This window comes from Anticarsia gemmatalis, chromosome 14, assembly GCF_050436995.1.
Source record: "Anticarsia gemmatalis isolate Benzon Research Colony breed Stoneville strain chromosome 14, ilAntGemm2 primary, whole genome shotgun sequence".
NCBI lineage: Eukaryota > Metazoa > Arthropoda > Insecta > Lepidoptera > Erebidae > Anticarsia > Anticarsia gemmatalis.
In genome coordinates this window covers 6,733,835-6,751,175 of record NC_134758.1, presented here as the reverse complement: position 1 = coordinate 6,751,175, position 17,341 = coordinate 6,733,835, and the positions used below count along the sequence as shown (strand labels likewise).

General features: G+C 34.9%; 1 protein-coding gene across 2 annotated transcripts; it reads left to right on the top strand.

The window, feature by feature from the left end:
* Positions 1-12: 12 nt before the first annotated feature.
* On the top strand, positions 13-10,374 carry Ent3 (equilibrative nucleoside transporter 3). 2 transcript variants are annotated; one of them, XM_076122974.1, is made up of 11 exons: positions 13-356; positions 453-659; positions 1,808-1,962; positions 3,111-3,314; positions 4,315-4,553; positions 4,828-4,903; positions 5,091-5,306; positions 5,654-5,841; positions 6,870-6,998; positions 7,317-7,428; positions 7,677-10,374. In XM_076122974.1, exons 2-11 carry the CDS (start codon positions 490-492, stop codon positions 7,859-7,861), a joined length of 1,674 nt encoding a protein of 557 aa, XP_075979089.1. In that variant the 5' UTR covers positions 13-356; positions 453-489; the 3' UTR covers positions 7,862-10,374. The 2 variants fall into 2 exon arrangements, with proteins under 2 accessions (XP_075979089.1, XP_075979088.1); XM_076122973.1 differs by having other exon boundaries at positions 14-659; positions 7,677-10,373.
* The last annotated feature ends 6,967 nt before the right edge of the window (positions 10,375-17,341 follow it).

The following is a 17,341-nucleotide window of genomic DNA, read 5'->3' as shown; positions in this document are numbered from 1 at the left end:
ATTAATCTCTTACTTGTGACAGATAATATAAACATTAGCAAGTTGTTTATCTACAGTCAACTCCAGAGAAGAGAGTACGCTTCTCTACCCCCTCACTGAAAATCAATGTGTAGCGCGCATGCGCGACAGATTTTCTTTCGCTGCTGTCAAGTACTGCCGGCGATGTATTTTGTTGATATTCGTGCTTAAAAATATCTTGAAAACAAAGCTGTACAAACATTAACTTAAAAATAGATCCTCTGAGACCTTTGTTCGATAGTTCAGCTGTAGTTTAATGTTATTTAATTGCATAATATAATGTACGGAAGTGACTGGTGATTAATTGATTTCTGTGTGTTTGAAACACTCAATTTAAAGTAAGATATAACAGCGATAATGTTTACTGTTTGTAGTTACTTTGATTAAGTGATTGTGATTGAGTTAGAGGTTGTTAATTGTGTATCTTTGATAAGGAAAACAATGTAGACGTTGGCAAGGGTGTGAAGTAAAATGAATGAGACGCTAGGGCGCGGGTACGCCCGCATAGAGGCGATCCGCGCGGCGCGGGGCGAGCCGCTCTCCTCGATGCCGGACCCGGGAGCGCCGCCCCCGGACCGCTACAACTCCGTCTATTTCACACTATGTGTCGCGGGAGCTGCCTTCCTGCTGCCATTTAACAGGTGACATTTTGTGATTAAAAATATTAAGTATGCTCAACATACAATTTTTATTAGCCGTCTACCAGCAAGAGACAATACACTTACTCACTTATCTTAAAACTATTAACTACTGTAAATTAACTAACTACAAATTATAAGAGGATAAAAGTAATTTTGTTGAAAGCTCTTCTTTCTGTTTAAAAGAGCCTCTGAGCCTCGCAAAACCGCAGGCAACATTCATACATAATGCCTAAAAATATAATAAAAGCACACCAAATTGAATCATAAACTTTTGCCCTTTGTATTCAATAAATTCAACTCAATCAAACTTTATTTAAGTACCTGTTCCATGAGTACCTTCTATAAATAGCAACAAAAAGGCTTATTGCATGTAATAAAATGTAAACAAGTAGCGAATAAAAAGTAAGATTGAAAGGGTGTGGGTCAATCGCATTAGCTGGGTCGACTTAAGGACGGAAGTTGATCGAAAATCGAGAGAACGCATGAAAACATTTCAAAATAAAACTATTACGTCTATCACCTTTGTAACTAGTCCAACAACTTTACCTAAACAAGTGAAACAAATGATTCCGAGGCTAACATATATATCTAAACTCGATAGTTTTGAGGATTAGACAGTTATAAATTGATCAAAATACAGAGATGATGCTTGAAATGGCAAGTACACAGAACATCCTAACAAAGACCTCAGTAAAATGAGCTTTGAATTAGAACACATGAACTCTCAAACACGTACTACACATGAAATAGTTCCTCTAGCCATTGTGCCACTTCTTTTCTTGCTTCTCATTGTAGCTAAGATATGACAACACAAGTAATGCCGAGGATTCGATAAACATCGATTCTCATAGCAGGTAACAAGTATTTTTTATACATTTGCTGCTGTTCATTTGTTCTTTGTGCCTGTCACTCCTAAAGTCCACTGGATTAAATGATTCATTCTTATTACATAGAACTAAGACTGAATGTTTAAATTAACATATTTCGGACATGGATGTCTGGGTTTACTAAGCAGAGCTTGGCTTTGGTTCTCAGACAACAGCTGATGAACATGACATAGGTAAAGTTATAATTGGTGTAAAGATTTCTACATATTATTTAATTTCTAGAATAAGAATACTAATGAATGTTTTGTCCTATGTTTCTAGCTTCATAATGGCAGTGGACTACTTCCAGCACCACTATCCTAACACGACGATAATGTTCGACATGTCGACGGTGTACATCGCGTCGGCTTGCGTCGCCGTCGTCACCAACAACCTGCTACTAGATCTCTTTACCTATAATACTAGGATTACATTCGGTACGTTGAAAGTCCTAACATCCGATACCATTACATGAATCATTTGGGTAACATTTGAATTTGAACTAGTTTCGATTATTTTTTCATATTTCCAACAAAATTAATAAAAGTTTGCAAAACTAAAATGAATCTTTATCAATTGTGTTGGTTTTAATTAGTTCAAATTCCCACGTTCAATGTTACCCAAATGATTCAAGTTACCCAAGTTGACTGTAATCGACCGTATTTATGCAAAAAGGAACCACTCAGTAAATACGTACTTTTGAGATATCAAAGGTTTTAAAAAAACATGTGCAGCTCTATCAGTTGTAGTTGGTTCTGTTCTGCTTTTTGTAAACCTCATTGCTGAGGCTAAAATCGTGTGGTTCTTTTTTTTATAAGGTTTTAGACCACTTTTATGTCAGTATTCCGCTAAAAAGTAAAAATTGTCGTGTGGTTCCATTTCGCATAAATACGGACAACTATAGACTCGCGTTCGTATTGGTTGACGGTAAAAAAGATTAAAAAAACTTAGGGTCATATTAAAGTACGCGTCTGAAACTATTTTAAAACTTTTTCCATGATACGAATGGAATTATCTATGCATGCGTGGATTTTAAAATATTCGTATGTAATGTATTAGCTAGCGAAATATTTTAATTTCAATTTACACTGATTTGCATTTTAGTTAACGAGCAATCCAATAAAAAAAAAACAATTCGCATTTTTCACAAACCTAAGTCCCAAAATAACTATTCAATGCAATGTCACATTGCAAACACATACTCACCGTACCATAACAATCCAAATAAAATTATATTAAAGGTGCTTTATAAATAAACTTGACTTTTGAAAAAAATACCATATGTACTTAGTTAAAGGTCTCGTTTAATAAGAGCTCTAATCTTATAACTTGAAAATCAACAGCATGATCATACTCATGATGTGTAATAGTCCAACAACCTAATAGAGAGCCTTGGCGTGCAAGATTTATCTTTGCTTATTTGTATAATTACATAAATATACCAAAAAGGCCACCGTCCTCTGAATTTACTTGTAGGTCGATATTTGGTCGGTTATAGTCGCAAACCTAACATGGAATTTATTTGTGGGACTATACATCAAACGCAATTTTTTCTTAACTGTAGCATCTCCATCCTAAATTCCAGGTATTCTAGTATCTCTCGCGACGATGTTGTTCGTGGCTGTCTGCAACATCGGTTGGGACGGGTTCTCAACGCGTGTGTCTTACACGATCAACTTGGTCGCGATCGGAGTGGTGGCTTTCGGCTGTACGGTGCAACAAGCGTCGTATTACGGCTTCACTGGGTGCCTGCCTCCTCGGTATACACAGGCCGTGATGGCAGGTGAAAGTAAGTAACAACAATTTGGTTAATGCCTCTTTTTTACAGAATTTTCCTTGACACAATGTCTTCTTTCTTTAATTTCTTGGCGGTCTGGATTCAAAGTAATTGGTGGTCTAATTAAAACAGGACTGTTATGATTCTCATTATGTCAATAGTCAGTCATATAGTGACTAATTCGTTTATTAGTGGAACTTCTCAGTCCTACTCTAGCTACCTCGCACATTTCTGAAGGAAACGAAGACTAGACCCACCATCCTTGTGGTAACAATAGGTTTACTACTATCCAAGAGTCTATTGCACGGTGCACTCAAGGAGGGGTGACACCTCATCACTGGCTTCATATTTACTCCTTGATTACAATAGCTGAGTAACAAGTGACTTCGTAATAGACAACTCATATATCATATGAAACAAGAAACTGATTATATTCCCCAAGAATGCAGTCTAGTTTAGCAGCAATTGCCTTGTTGCCAATTGACATTAATAAAAATGATTAAATTTATTAAGCATCAAGACCTCTCCATCTGATGACCTTAGAATTGTCTTTTGTTGAGCCTGCGTGAATATGAAACACCAAAAATCTTATGACACATTAATTTGAAATAATAATTAATCGCAAACATTCGTTTTAGGATATCTAACAGGCAGAGCACTGCTCGATTATAAATTTACCGTATAGAACTTACTCTGAATACCAGGTATCTTCATCTTAATTGATATATTTCATTTCATAAGCTCGTATTAGTTTGTGCTCTACATAATAATATAATGATATTATAAATTGAACCCATTAATGTCCCACTGCTACACAAAGTCTCCTCCCGGAATCAAAAGGTTTTGGGTCCACCACACTGACCAAGTGCTGGTTGGGTATTTCATATACCTTTAATAACTGTTCTAAAGAACTCTCAGGCTCTACACACAACGTACGAATAAATGATCAATTACGGCGTGGAATATGTACAGCAAAACATATAAGTTACACTTTGTATCACATTTTCCACAGGCGCTGCAGGTTTCTGGGTGTCCCTCGACCGGATCATAACAAAGTATGGATTCCGTCAGCCTCGGCGCAGTACGTTCATGTTCTTCGTGTTCTCCATACTTCTGCTGCTGGCACACTCCATGCTGCACCACGTGATGATGAGACATCCCCTCGTACAACACTATCTGAGACTCACAAATGAATCCAGGCACAGGAGGCGCATTCAACTACATCTGAATCCGAATGAAGATGCTACCTTGGTATGTATTTCTCTTCTGTATTCAACCCACAGTTATCGAAAATCCGAGCTTTTCCATGACTTATTTGAGTGATCATCAATCTAATATCAATCGAAGGCAGATTAAATTTTTTGTATTGAATGGACAGCGAGTTAATAACGGAGAGACAATAATTTATCAATGGAGTTAAGAACACTAACAGTCGACAATCAAAAAGTAAAAATGAAAAAGAAAGCAGTTTAAATTACTCACAAATAAGTAAATAGTGCCCTTTCACTTATATGAGCTATTCCAGATGGAGAGTGAGGCAGGTGAAGCCAGTTATGGAGTATTGAAATTACAGAGCCCTGTACTATCCACAACTGGACAAGGTAACTGTGTGTGCTTTATTATAACAGTTTGTGCTTTATCAAATATTGCTATTTAGATCCAGTAGGAGTTTAAGACTCACACATACATATATTTTGTTTTAATGGTCTTTATAGATAACTTTTATCATGTTAATACATTAATTTCTAAAATTAGTCCTCATTTTGGTTTCACGCTATATTTTTTCAGGAGAAATAGAAACGAATACATTTAGCTTCGCTAACCCGGTATATTCCCCGACGGCGGCGCCACCTGCGCCGGCTGGAGAGCCAGCAGTCGAGCCATTCCCCGAGGCCGCTACGTCAGAACCGTCTTCAGCGCTGCGCACTCCTCGACCTTCGTACAAAGTTGAAGATGTTGTATTTGAGTCACCAGAGAGACCCACCTCATGGAGAGCATTCAAACGTAAGACAAATTCTCTTAAAAACTTACCAAAGCAGACGTAAAAGTTCTTTAATGTGAGAACTGAGATACTAATCCAAGCGGGTAACCCGTTTGGATTAGTATCGCAGTCTCTCAGTCTAAAGTGTCTTAGTTGTCTAAGACACTTTAGACTGAGAGACCAAGACAAGAAATATTACTGAGTATAAAATAGTCTACATAACTTAACTTATAAATTATATTAATTTAATCTTGAAGAGATCTCCTTTGTAATTTTTACTTTAATCATTTCCTGAATCCATTATAGTAACAAAATAGAAGCATGTTAAATAATTTAATGAGCTTTTATAACAAATGCATTATTTGTGCAGGTGGCGTGCTGGCCCGGTGGGCAGTCGCTCGAGCAATCTACCCATACATGGTGTCGATCGGGCTGGTGTACTTCACCACACTGAGCCTGTACCCCGGCATAGCATCGGAGATCCCCTCCTGCCGCCTCGGATCCTGGATGCCCATCATACTCATGTCCGCCTTCAATCTCTTCGATTTAATTGGAAAGGTAATTGTTATTTTGTGTTCTTTCACTAAGAATTCGTGACATTGCTATGAAAATAATGTGAAAAATTTATCAAAAAAATCGGAATTATTGGAAACAGAATGTTATCGCGTTTATAACCTGAAGTCAAAGCCAACGACTTTGTGATGAAAAAACGTAAACTATATAACCCACGCCTAGCGCAAAGCTTCGAGTTTAGCCAGCGAAGTTTATCTTGTCCTCATCCCACGTTAAAGGAGGTAAGCACAGAACGTTTCCTTTCTCAAAAACATGCTGTCAGTCAAGGGATTTGGCTATTGTTTTTACAACCAGATGCCTGCCCGACGTCAGCCCTCCTTGGAAATCCTAATAGCGCTATTTTTAGTGCAGTTGCAACAAGTGATGAGCTGTTCTCAACATATTTGTATGAATGTATATTATGTTTTTCTCGTAGCGTATTTGAGGATGAACCAAACAAGTTATCTAGTGCAATGCCGTTTGACTTTCGATAAACAATTATACATTAATGACTAAAGTAATTAAAATGAATAATAACCCATTTGATAAATCTATCTCCGGCATATCGGTATTATCTCAAAACATTCAATTAAAATATAGAAAGTTATTTATTAGATAATTAAGAAAGAAAAATAGGGTAACATTATTTATTTTGACAGTTTTGAACTTTTGTTTTAGATTAGGTCACATTAGGAGTATTTTTCTGGTACCGAATAATTTACAGCTGACCTAGAATCCCGGGAAGAAGGTCGCCCACTTAAAGGAACTTTTGGCTTGAGAATCACCAATGTGACTTTATCAGTAACATTTTTCATTAGATACAAACGTCTTTTAGGACGATTCTCTACTACTATAAATTTATTATGATTATATCGAAAAAAATGTATTAAAGAGATCAGCGCCTCTAGCGGGTGCCGAGAGAACTATTTCTGCAGTACATTTTAAAAGAAAATTTCTCAATACCTTATACCTTGTAGACTGTAGAGAAACACGCAAGAAAGAACTTTATAAAATTTATACTTTTGTTTTCACAGATAGCTGGAGCGTGGCCATACGAGTGGAGCCGAAGCCAGCTGCTGATGGCCAGTGGGTTGCGTCTACTTCTCGTGCCGCTGATGCTTCTCTGTGCTGCGCCGAGGCATTCACCACACATCGTTGGTGATGTATGTAATTGACCAGACTATTTTCTTTCGTATCTTCAATACATGTTCTTATCCAAAATTAGGTAGGCAGTTGCCCGAATGTCAGATGAAGAGTAAGAGCTTTGTAACTAAATCCGAAACCCATTGATATACTTACAAGAAATCCAGAAACCAAATTATGTTAAATTCATATCCATGCCATCCCTGAGAACGCTAGAAGCTACCTAAAATTAAGTATAATACAGATCTTTTTTAAACTGTCTATCATTATTTAAATAATTCATTAATGTAGGTACATCTTTAATTTGCAACTGAGAATGATTATTTTATTTCTTCCAGGTATACCCAATATTGTTCTCCGTAGTGCTAGGCTTCTCAAATGGTCTGTTCGGCTCTGTGCCAATGATAATGGCGCCCTCTCGTGTTGGACGCGAACATCGCGAAATTGCAGGTAAACTTCTTTTCGATTTTATTTTAATTACAGCTTGTTGCTGTAGTTCCTGTAAAAAATATAATAATATGATTCTTCGTTAGTAACAGATGATATTGCTTTAAAATGTGCAAATAGTAACCAAAAAAGTTGACAGTCATGGTTTCGTAACTTCAACACAGCAACTGTTACTGTATGAGCAGCTGTAGGCTCTTAATTGTTTAATTTATAATACGAAAATAAATTAAACAAAATATATTTGCTTTTAGGTAACATGATGACTCTGTCATACAACGGCGGTCTTCTCTCCGGGTCACTGGTATCATACTTGCTGCTAGGCATGCTGGGCCCGAAGTCCAGCGAACCTTGCCGAGTTTACCCGACGCCCTTGCTGCCGACTTTACCACCACCTACCGTCGCCAACCTCACGTACGCAGTCACTGTAGCCCACTAATCACACACGCTATAGCCGCCTGTACACACACACTCTATCGCACGTTCTTGGAAGCGCGCAAGGATTATGCACGGGAAAGCAGCGCGGTTTTCGCTCGCGATTTTCTTCGCGGGCTTGACAGATGAGCGCGGCGCGTGGTCTTTCCTTTCCCCTTGCACGCGCGATTGTTGTTACTTGCGCGATAGAGTGTGTGTGTGTAAAGGTGGCTATTGAATCGGCTAACTGTTCAATCATAGACCCACGGAAAACTGATAAAAGCTAATCATAAGCAATATGTATGTACTGTTAACTTCCAATATAAATAGATAATTGGAACTTAGAAGCAAACGTCACGGCATGAATATTGACTAAGTACCTAACTACGATAGCCGAATAACTCTTACTTAAGCTTAAACTGTTTTTAAACTAAGTGTAAATATAATTTGACCACAATCGAAATTTTAAACAACAAGGGAAACTAATAAACTTCTTACGTCACTTTTTTTTAAATCCCAATAAATACTGGCAGCTTATATTTATGACACTGAAAAAATACCATAGACACTAACTAACGCATTAAAAAAAAACTAAATCTTACGTTATAGGTACTGTCTACAAAGAAAATATTTTAAGGCCAATGTTTTGTAGTCACAGAGTAGCTCATCGTTACTACACGATTGTAAATTTTAGTGCAAAATATTGACCATTCGTATTACCCTTATTTCCATAATGAGTTTTCATATTTCTTTCCTCAAAGTTGATGCCATGTGAAAACAGGGGGTTTTCCTTTAATTGTGCAAATTGAATTAATACCCCACACCTTTTACAATACCTGTACGTGATTCATGTATTATAATAAAGAACTGTAAAGCGAATTACTTAATGATATTTTTAGAAAATTTACAAACGTCCACATTGTTTGTAGAAAAAAATAGATCCATGCATAGCAAATAGACCTTTCATTTTTTTTAAATACCGGCTTATAGATTTCTATAAACTTTACATAGATACTAACATTTTATTTTAAAGCACAAACATGGTCTGTAATTCGCTTTACATTCGAAAATGTCAATAACCAAATAGGAACAATCGAACTGTTACGTTTTAAACATAGTTATAGTCCTTTTCAATAAATCTAAATGTTCACGCTAAACCTAAAAACGTATATTAAGGTACAATAAATAGAAGTATAATATAGCTTCCTATTTCCACTTTCAATCGTGACTGACATATTAGAAACGAATAGCTGTTTATATTCTTCTTTGTTTACTTTTAAACTGAAATATTTAATTATATTTGTATAATATTTTCGATAACGGAAACCTAGCATAATAGAATACGGGAATTAACGCGAACACATTTTAAGGTTAAATGCGTGTTCGCGTTAATTCCCGTATTCTATTATACATTAAACATGCAACGCGAGAGTTTAAAAAGTTATGGAAACCTAGCATTTTGTTTTAAATGTTTTTGTTCAAAATTGTCCCTATACCTACAAATATTTTTCTTTTATCATCCGTCCGCATTTATACAACTTTACTACTGTATACTATGTACTGTTCTCCTTCATTATTGTATCTTTTAACTTGTTAATAGAACATTATAGTTATAGTTAGTATAAAAACGACGCAAGTTTAAGGCGAATCCTTGAGTAAAAATGATAAAAATCAAGACCATTTTCATTAAGTCAAGAGGACTTCTGGTGTACAATTTCTATGTGTTATCAAAAATAAAAAATATTCACAAAAACATTACCTACAAAAGCCGCCAGCCATTACGTTCAGTACTGCCATCTATCCTAATTTCCTTACATTAGTGAAAATAATGCTACGATTACGTTACGTTCAATAACAACGCGTTCGTGATAACAACCCTTTAGATTTAAATTAATGCCACAATTTTGGTCTAACTAATTCATTCACCGATGGCAGTACAAAATTAAGGAGAAAGGAGGACTTGAAATTATATTGTAATCCCTAATTAAATATTTAAAAGTACCTATAAAATAGTTGTTATGTACGTTATCATTTTAAATCAATTGAGTACCTTAATATTTTTAAAAGCTTTAATGAATAAGTAAAATTGCTTTTAAACTTAGTTCTAATTCTTTGTAATTTATATTTTGCTGAAATGGGATTGTAAATGGTTACAAAATCATAGTGAGACTGATATCAAATGAAATGTATTGTGAAAGGAGTGACTTATGACTGTTGTATTGTAAAATATATCAACTAAATGGCTACCTCTTGCTTTTCTACGAAACTAATTTGTTTTTAAATTGTAGATACTTAGTTGTATATATATAGTTAGCACCATTGTAAATATAATATCGATTAAATATAATAGGTACATATCTGAATAAATTGTTGTTCATTTAAGTATGATTGTACACGAAGTTCAATAAAACAAATCTTCAGACTATTATCATTGATTTATCTGCCTGATGCCGAAGTCACGTAAGTTAAATAATAGATATTTGACGATGACAATTATAAAACTCGCTTCGATACTCTACTTTCTATTCTGTTTGAACATAAAAGTTACGAAGGATTAACTTAAATATGACCTGAAATGTATTTTTTTAAATATAATTAACGGATTGCTTTAGTACTTATTATTACCTTACTGCTCGAATTCTGCGTTTTTAAAAAACCCAGCGAACAATGTTATCAGTAGATCTCAATTCACGTGCTGTAATAGGATTCCGGGCTTCTAACATGTGCTCGATAAATGGCAATGGCCTCTACGCTGAATTTATATTTAATTATATTGTTATGACTTACTGGAATGTCCGTATCCACTCTTAAACAGTTGAGGAAAAAAACATAAATGTTATTAATTAATGAAATGACTAGCATTTTTCCGCAGGTTAACCCTCGTCGGAATTTTAAAATTAGATTTTATTCCCGTGAAAGCGTAACAAATAGATTGTTCGCGGTAAAAGGGTGAAATTTTCCCAGAGCATGTATTTTCTCTCACTCTAAGTACTTAAATGTAACATTCGTTGCAATCGTGATCAATGCTCGGGTTCATGCTGTTTGCGGGCGAGTACAGCAGATCACGTACACGAGTCGAACAGTTGCTATATTGAGTGTAGTGTGACGTCAATTTAGTAATGTAACTGGATACACCGATGCAAGATAAAGTATGACCCTACATGTAAAAGGAAAGAGATAAAGATTATTTAGCGCCGCGTATATTGTAGCTGTTCTCATTGTACCTAAGAGCATTGATAAATTAATATAGCTTGTCATGCCCGCTGTTTCCGTGGGAATGCTCAATGCCGTTCCCGTAAGAATTTCGGATTATTGGCTCCACTACACCCCCCAAAATATATATATATATACTATTATTTTTATTAAAATATCACACAAAATTATATACTTATTTAGCTTCATGGATATCCTGCACCTTCTTAGAAAAACCTAATATGAGGAAAATAGCTAGGTATCTGTAAGTGTCACCTCATAAAGGGCTAACATTTAATATGGTTTAATACACGAACAATCGCATTGTTATGTAGCTTCCGAGAAGTTATATTAACTTACAAAAAATTCTTACCCGAACGCGGTACAGTCCCCAGAAACTAGCACAAGTAGACTTACTTAATTAAACTGTAGCCGATATTCAGCAATCCGAGTATCTTAAACATTAGAAATTGATCTCATAACAAGAGTGAACACAAATACACACTATTGACGTAAGAAGCTCGTAAGTTGATTATTATGATAAAATCTATAGTACAGAATGACAATTAGTTAAGACGATAAACTCTGTACGTTTAAAATGTTATGTTTATCACACAGTCACGGTTCACGTAGTAAATGATACACGTGAGTCATGCATGAAATCTTCTTATCCTTAAATCGGTAATGAAATGAGGGCACATTGGCGGTTGCCATGGCAACGACATTCTTAAATATTGTACTATTTTAGAGACTCTATTATCTTATGTACTTGCCGATTAATAGGAAATGGTGCTGATTTAAAGCTTGCCTACCTTCACTTGTAGTGCAATGGAGATTCAAATGTAAGCTTTTTTAAGTAGTCATGTAAAGCCTAGTATTCAAAAGTGCTGGTTTTCTTTTAAATTGTAAATTTTATTATTGCTTGTTCTTCGGAAGAGACATCTTGATATTAGAACAGTAAACTAAGGGTAAAAACCCAGTAAACTGTTTCAACTCAAACACTGCTTAAAACTGCTTCGAAGCTCTTCAATCTGATATTCCCACTAGAACAAGGAACACAACAACGTTATATTTATTAACGATGAGGGTTTGTTACAAGCTTTAAAGTTTATCTAACTACTACTCTACAATATTGATAAATAACTAATTCGTGGAATGAAAAAATCAAAACTTATAATTAACATATCTTAATTATCAAACAATGACATTCAAATATAGCAATAATATCAGTTACCACACTACTCATCCACTTATAGTTGTTTATGTGCCCAAATAAATTACCTTACGGCTTTAGACAACAACACGTTGGGGGTTCATTTCATAAGTATTACGAAGAACCAGAAATATATGATAGTTCCCCGAGCTGTAAAAACGTAAGGTCAATAACAAATACGATAAGGAAATATGAAGAGAGGGTTTTATCAGATAGAATGTATCTTTGTAGCATCATAGTAAGCGGTGGGAGGGTTTTGTCAACGTGAAAACATTGTGGGACAGTCGGTATCCATGCACGGGATGAGCGGGCTGCCCCGCGAGTGACGCTAAGTGGCCATCAAACAAAAAAACACGCGATATGAACCCGCGACACGAGTAAATACATCCGCACGGTAACTTAGGCGCCGCTACTACATTGATATACGTCAAACGATTGATAATACGATCTTTTGCAAAAACACAGCTGGAATCAAAAAATAGCTATAGATGGCATCAAATATTTACCTATGTGATGGATATTTGTTGAATTTTAATAACATAAAAGGATATTTTTATTCACAGTGCTACAGATTGAAATTAAGTTTCGTATAAAGATGGACTAGCTGGACAAGTGTTTATGAAATTCAGTGTTTCTCTATAGGTATAGGTATACCACTATTCCCATTGAACAAAACAACTTCATTACGTATATATTTGTTCTGAACATAGCGTCACTAAAAATCAAGTTATAACCGGCTACATTTGTCAGGTTGATTGTGAAGCTATTTTTTGGTAGTAACAATCATTTAACATTAGTTCAAAAGGTAAGAGAGGTCAAAAATCAAAAATCTGATTAGTGTGAGAGTTTAAAATCACGTTTTCATCGTGTATATTAATAGCAAAGTCAAAAGTGTAATTAACATTAAGTATAACAGTGTTCGTAGTGTACGTTTGATAAATCAATGGCAAAGGTCGTCCTATTTTTAATTAGGACTCTCCAAGAACTTGTTCGTAGCAGTTTCTTGTAATTTATAGAATAATCGAACAGATAATGCAATAAATAAATTGATTTATAATGTAACATTTTTTATTTATTTATAAAATGCATTTTTAAATCAATTGTTCGCAACACGGTACATTATTTCAAATCATTTATCAACAGTGTTTGTCTGATCCGAGGGCAATGTCCCTACATGAGATATTTATGCCATTTTAAAATAATCTCCTTTGTCATTCATAAATGTAAGTGCCTATTTACAACGCCTGCTTACACGAATATAATAATATATTACATTCTGTTTAGTCATAAATCACTGAGAGTACGGACATAGGTACACATGTTTCTATATACAATCAGTCAATATCAGCTCGGTTTTAGTACCAACATTTGCACGATACTCGTATGTGTGTAGCTACTTACTAAAAACAGATAAATGATAAGCATTAATTTGATCCAATGAAGTCGCACTTGGGGAAAACCAATTAATTCATAGCAGTGTTGGGTCAATCAACTAATTTTTTCAATCAATTGATTAGTCATGACTAATTTAGTCATGAATTATTTAGTCATGATTGAATTAATCATGAGTAAAAATAATAATCATAATCATGATTAAATAAATTAGTCATCAATCATTTAATGATTAAATGACTGATGACTAATTTATTGTATTTTTGTATGATGATTAAACTAAAAAAAATAATTCAGGTGACATAATTTTAGTTTAATTGAACACATCTATAAAACTATAACTGATCACCACCTTAAGTTGACTGAAAGAAGATATTTCCATTATTTATAAAATTTGATTTTCAAAACGCGTAGTTTTAAAAATCAATTTAAATTATTTTAAACTAAATTAGCCCGAACTTATTTTTGCAAATGTGTACCTGTGTAAATAAAAAAAAAATTAACTGATTCTGTTGTAAAACTAGCTTTAATTAAAAACCTGTGATTAACAAATCAACATTCATGGAACGTAGACTTGAAAAGCTTAGTTTTATTTAACTATTATTTTTAGTCATTAAAATTTTAGTCATGATTGAATAACTAACACTAACACTAATTAATCATCAATCACGACTCATGATTGAATTTTTTTAGTCATTATTCATTAGTCATGATTAAATAATTTAATCTTAATCATCAATCATCAATCAAACTAAATTTTGCCCAACACTGATTCATAGTCAGATATCATCTTCAAAATTAACTTAATGACAAAAAACTGGAAAATGTAAAAACTAGAAAGGTATAGGTAAGTTTTTTAAGTCCAAAATTCCGTGACCTAAAAAAGAGCAAAGGAAAAATCTATAAACCATAGACGCGTTTAATTCTTTTTCTCTAAGTATTGTTAAATAAAAATTTACAGTTATTATAATTATCAGAGTTTTGTAGAATAAAATAACCTACATACAGTTCACAATGATCTCAAAAGTCGCAAATGACAGCGACTGAACTCAAGGAACCCTTGTTTGGTGGTCTCATATCACTATCAGAGCGATTCAAACTAATTTTGAGTCAAATCGACAACTAGTAATACACACGCGTGTTGTTTGCGATTTCTAACCAACAATAATTTCTTGTGTAACTGTTTCTACATAAATCCTGTATCCATTTTTGCCTAGTCCGAAAGAAGATAAATAAAGTGTGCTACTGTGAATGTAAAACAAACCTGATGTTGCGTAAGAATTTTATTTCATACCAAAAATGCAAACAATTTATGTTAAGGCTGGATGCTACCTTATATAGCATAAACTATTTTTTAAGATATATAATCTATCCTACATTTAAGGTTTAACAAAGTTTTCACCTAAAATATGAAAGTAAGTACAGTTAGTAAGACAATGAAAATATTTTCTTGATTCGTAGTCTCAATTAGGGAAGAAATTAACACCCGTTTTTTTATCGGTTCAACTTTCTGTGTAAAGATGAACCGTCTTAAGATCTTAAAAAATCAACGGATTTAAAAACAAACAACAACAAGTCGTATGTTTTGACGTAAATATTAATGTAAAAGTGATAACCCAAAAGTGTCTCTACACCCATTTAAAGATATGCTTAATTAATGTAGTGACTGAAAAAAATATACTGTACGTATATAGGAAAGTTTTAAGTGTTCTACGTGCCAATACTCACGCTAATTGTCGAATTGGTAATTATACCGAAATTATATGATGACTTTTAGATAATAAGAGTATTGGACACTAGGTACAACACGTGCCAGCTTTTGACGAAAAACCAAGTAGAGCAGTACGGGTGGTGTGGTTCCCCTGTTCCCGAGACAAACTATCGCTCTTGTAAAGAATCACTAGAATCGGGGTTACATTTTTATTTAAATGTATTTAAAAAGAACACAACATTTTTTTTATGAATGACCTCTGATTTAACTCTGTCAGAAGTAAAAAATAACCTACATCGGTGCTTTTCAATTATTTAAACAAACGACAGTACTAATATACTTGGTATGCACATTGCACGATTCTAAAATTAGAAGGTCAGGTGCTCTCAACCTTCAATTGTGCAAATAAAGACTCGTAAACGTGTTTGTTTTAAGCACACTACATTCTGAACCAGATTACATGCATATTAAATGTTACGTAAGGACATTTTAAGAAAGCTCGTATTCTCACTATTACTCGAAGACAGACTTCAGTAGTGTTAAGTAATTTTAAAATCATTGGCTTAAATGTACAGACTGACCGTATAAAGCAATATTATTTATATACAGGGTGGTCATTATCACTTTTTCAATCATTATTGGTCACGTTTACGACAGATTCAATTTATCTCGGAGGTTAAAATTACAATTTAACAACATAATAAGAACTTCTAATTTCTACTTATTACGTATGCTTATGTAATTAACTTTAAGCGTAATTGGTTCTCAGTAATTGAGTACTGGCATGAATGGAAGTGATTATATAAAGATATTTATCTAGCTTTTTCTTTTCTTTTACATAACATTTTGTGGGGAATGTGAGACAACTCTTTCAACTTTCGTTTTACAAACTTAGCTGTAGAGCTATCTGTTCATTCAAAGGCAAGGTCTGAGAACTGTGATATTTGCAAATCAATAACATTGACCTTGGTTCAGTGTGTGTAGTAGTTGCCGTACTATTGACCGCTTGCACCTGAACTTCAAATATTTTATTAAAATGGTCAATGCAATAACCTTCAATATTGCGTAATACTTTTCTAGATTTGTAAAAATATCAGAACTATTAATTTGCTGCCAGCTTAACACTTGATTTACTGGATTAGTATTCGTCTATGTAAAGTAATAATGTCACACCATACCTATCTACGAAAATCTTTGAAAATAAAACCATTTATTAATGTGAAAATAATTTATTAAATAACATAAACAATGGTATACGTTATAATATCACAAATTGAGTTTGGTAACGGCTTATTATGCCGACTTGAATGGCTCAGCCGATTCAAGTCCGAAGGTGGTATCGTCCACCGACACTCTTGAGGGCTGGTCTCCCAAAATGAAGGCTCTGGTGCTGTATCAACACATTCACTTTGGTCTATCTGTTGCGGCGTCGCGTACGAGATCGTTGTGAAGACCGGGAACTCCATTCGAGGCTTAAGTCACTACACGAAGGCGGCGTCTCCGGGAACTGTGCGTCTGACGTCCACCGGCACGAAGCACACGCTGACTTGGGCGATTCTTGTATTTTTTCCGGCTTTTTGTTTGGGCTGTATGACTCTAAGATGTGCTTGTAGGCGCACTCCAGCGGCTCAGGGTGCCGGCCGCGAGCTGCACACAGACGCACACGCACGCAGGCGCTGCAGTAACCACAAGTATCTTCGCGAAGACTGCTACGAACCATTTTGAACGATTGTAATGTGGTATCGTGTATGTCGTAACGCACTTTTAGGACTGAAGCCGTTCGTAGCTGAGCGCTTATATTTATGCGGCGCGCACGACAGGCGTCGCGCACGCGCCTCACCGATAACCCCGGCCGGCGCGCGGCGCCAGCGTTACCGACCGCGCGACACTACGACTCTCAGAAAAAAACTGCCTTTAATTTATGTATTATTAAACGTAATCAACAACAACTATACACTGGTTATGTATTGCCACCTATCATAAATTTTATTGTAGTA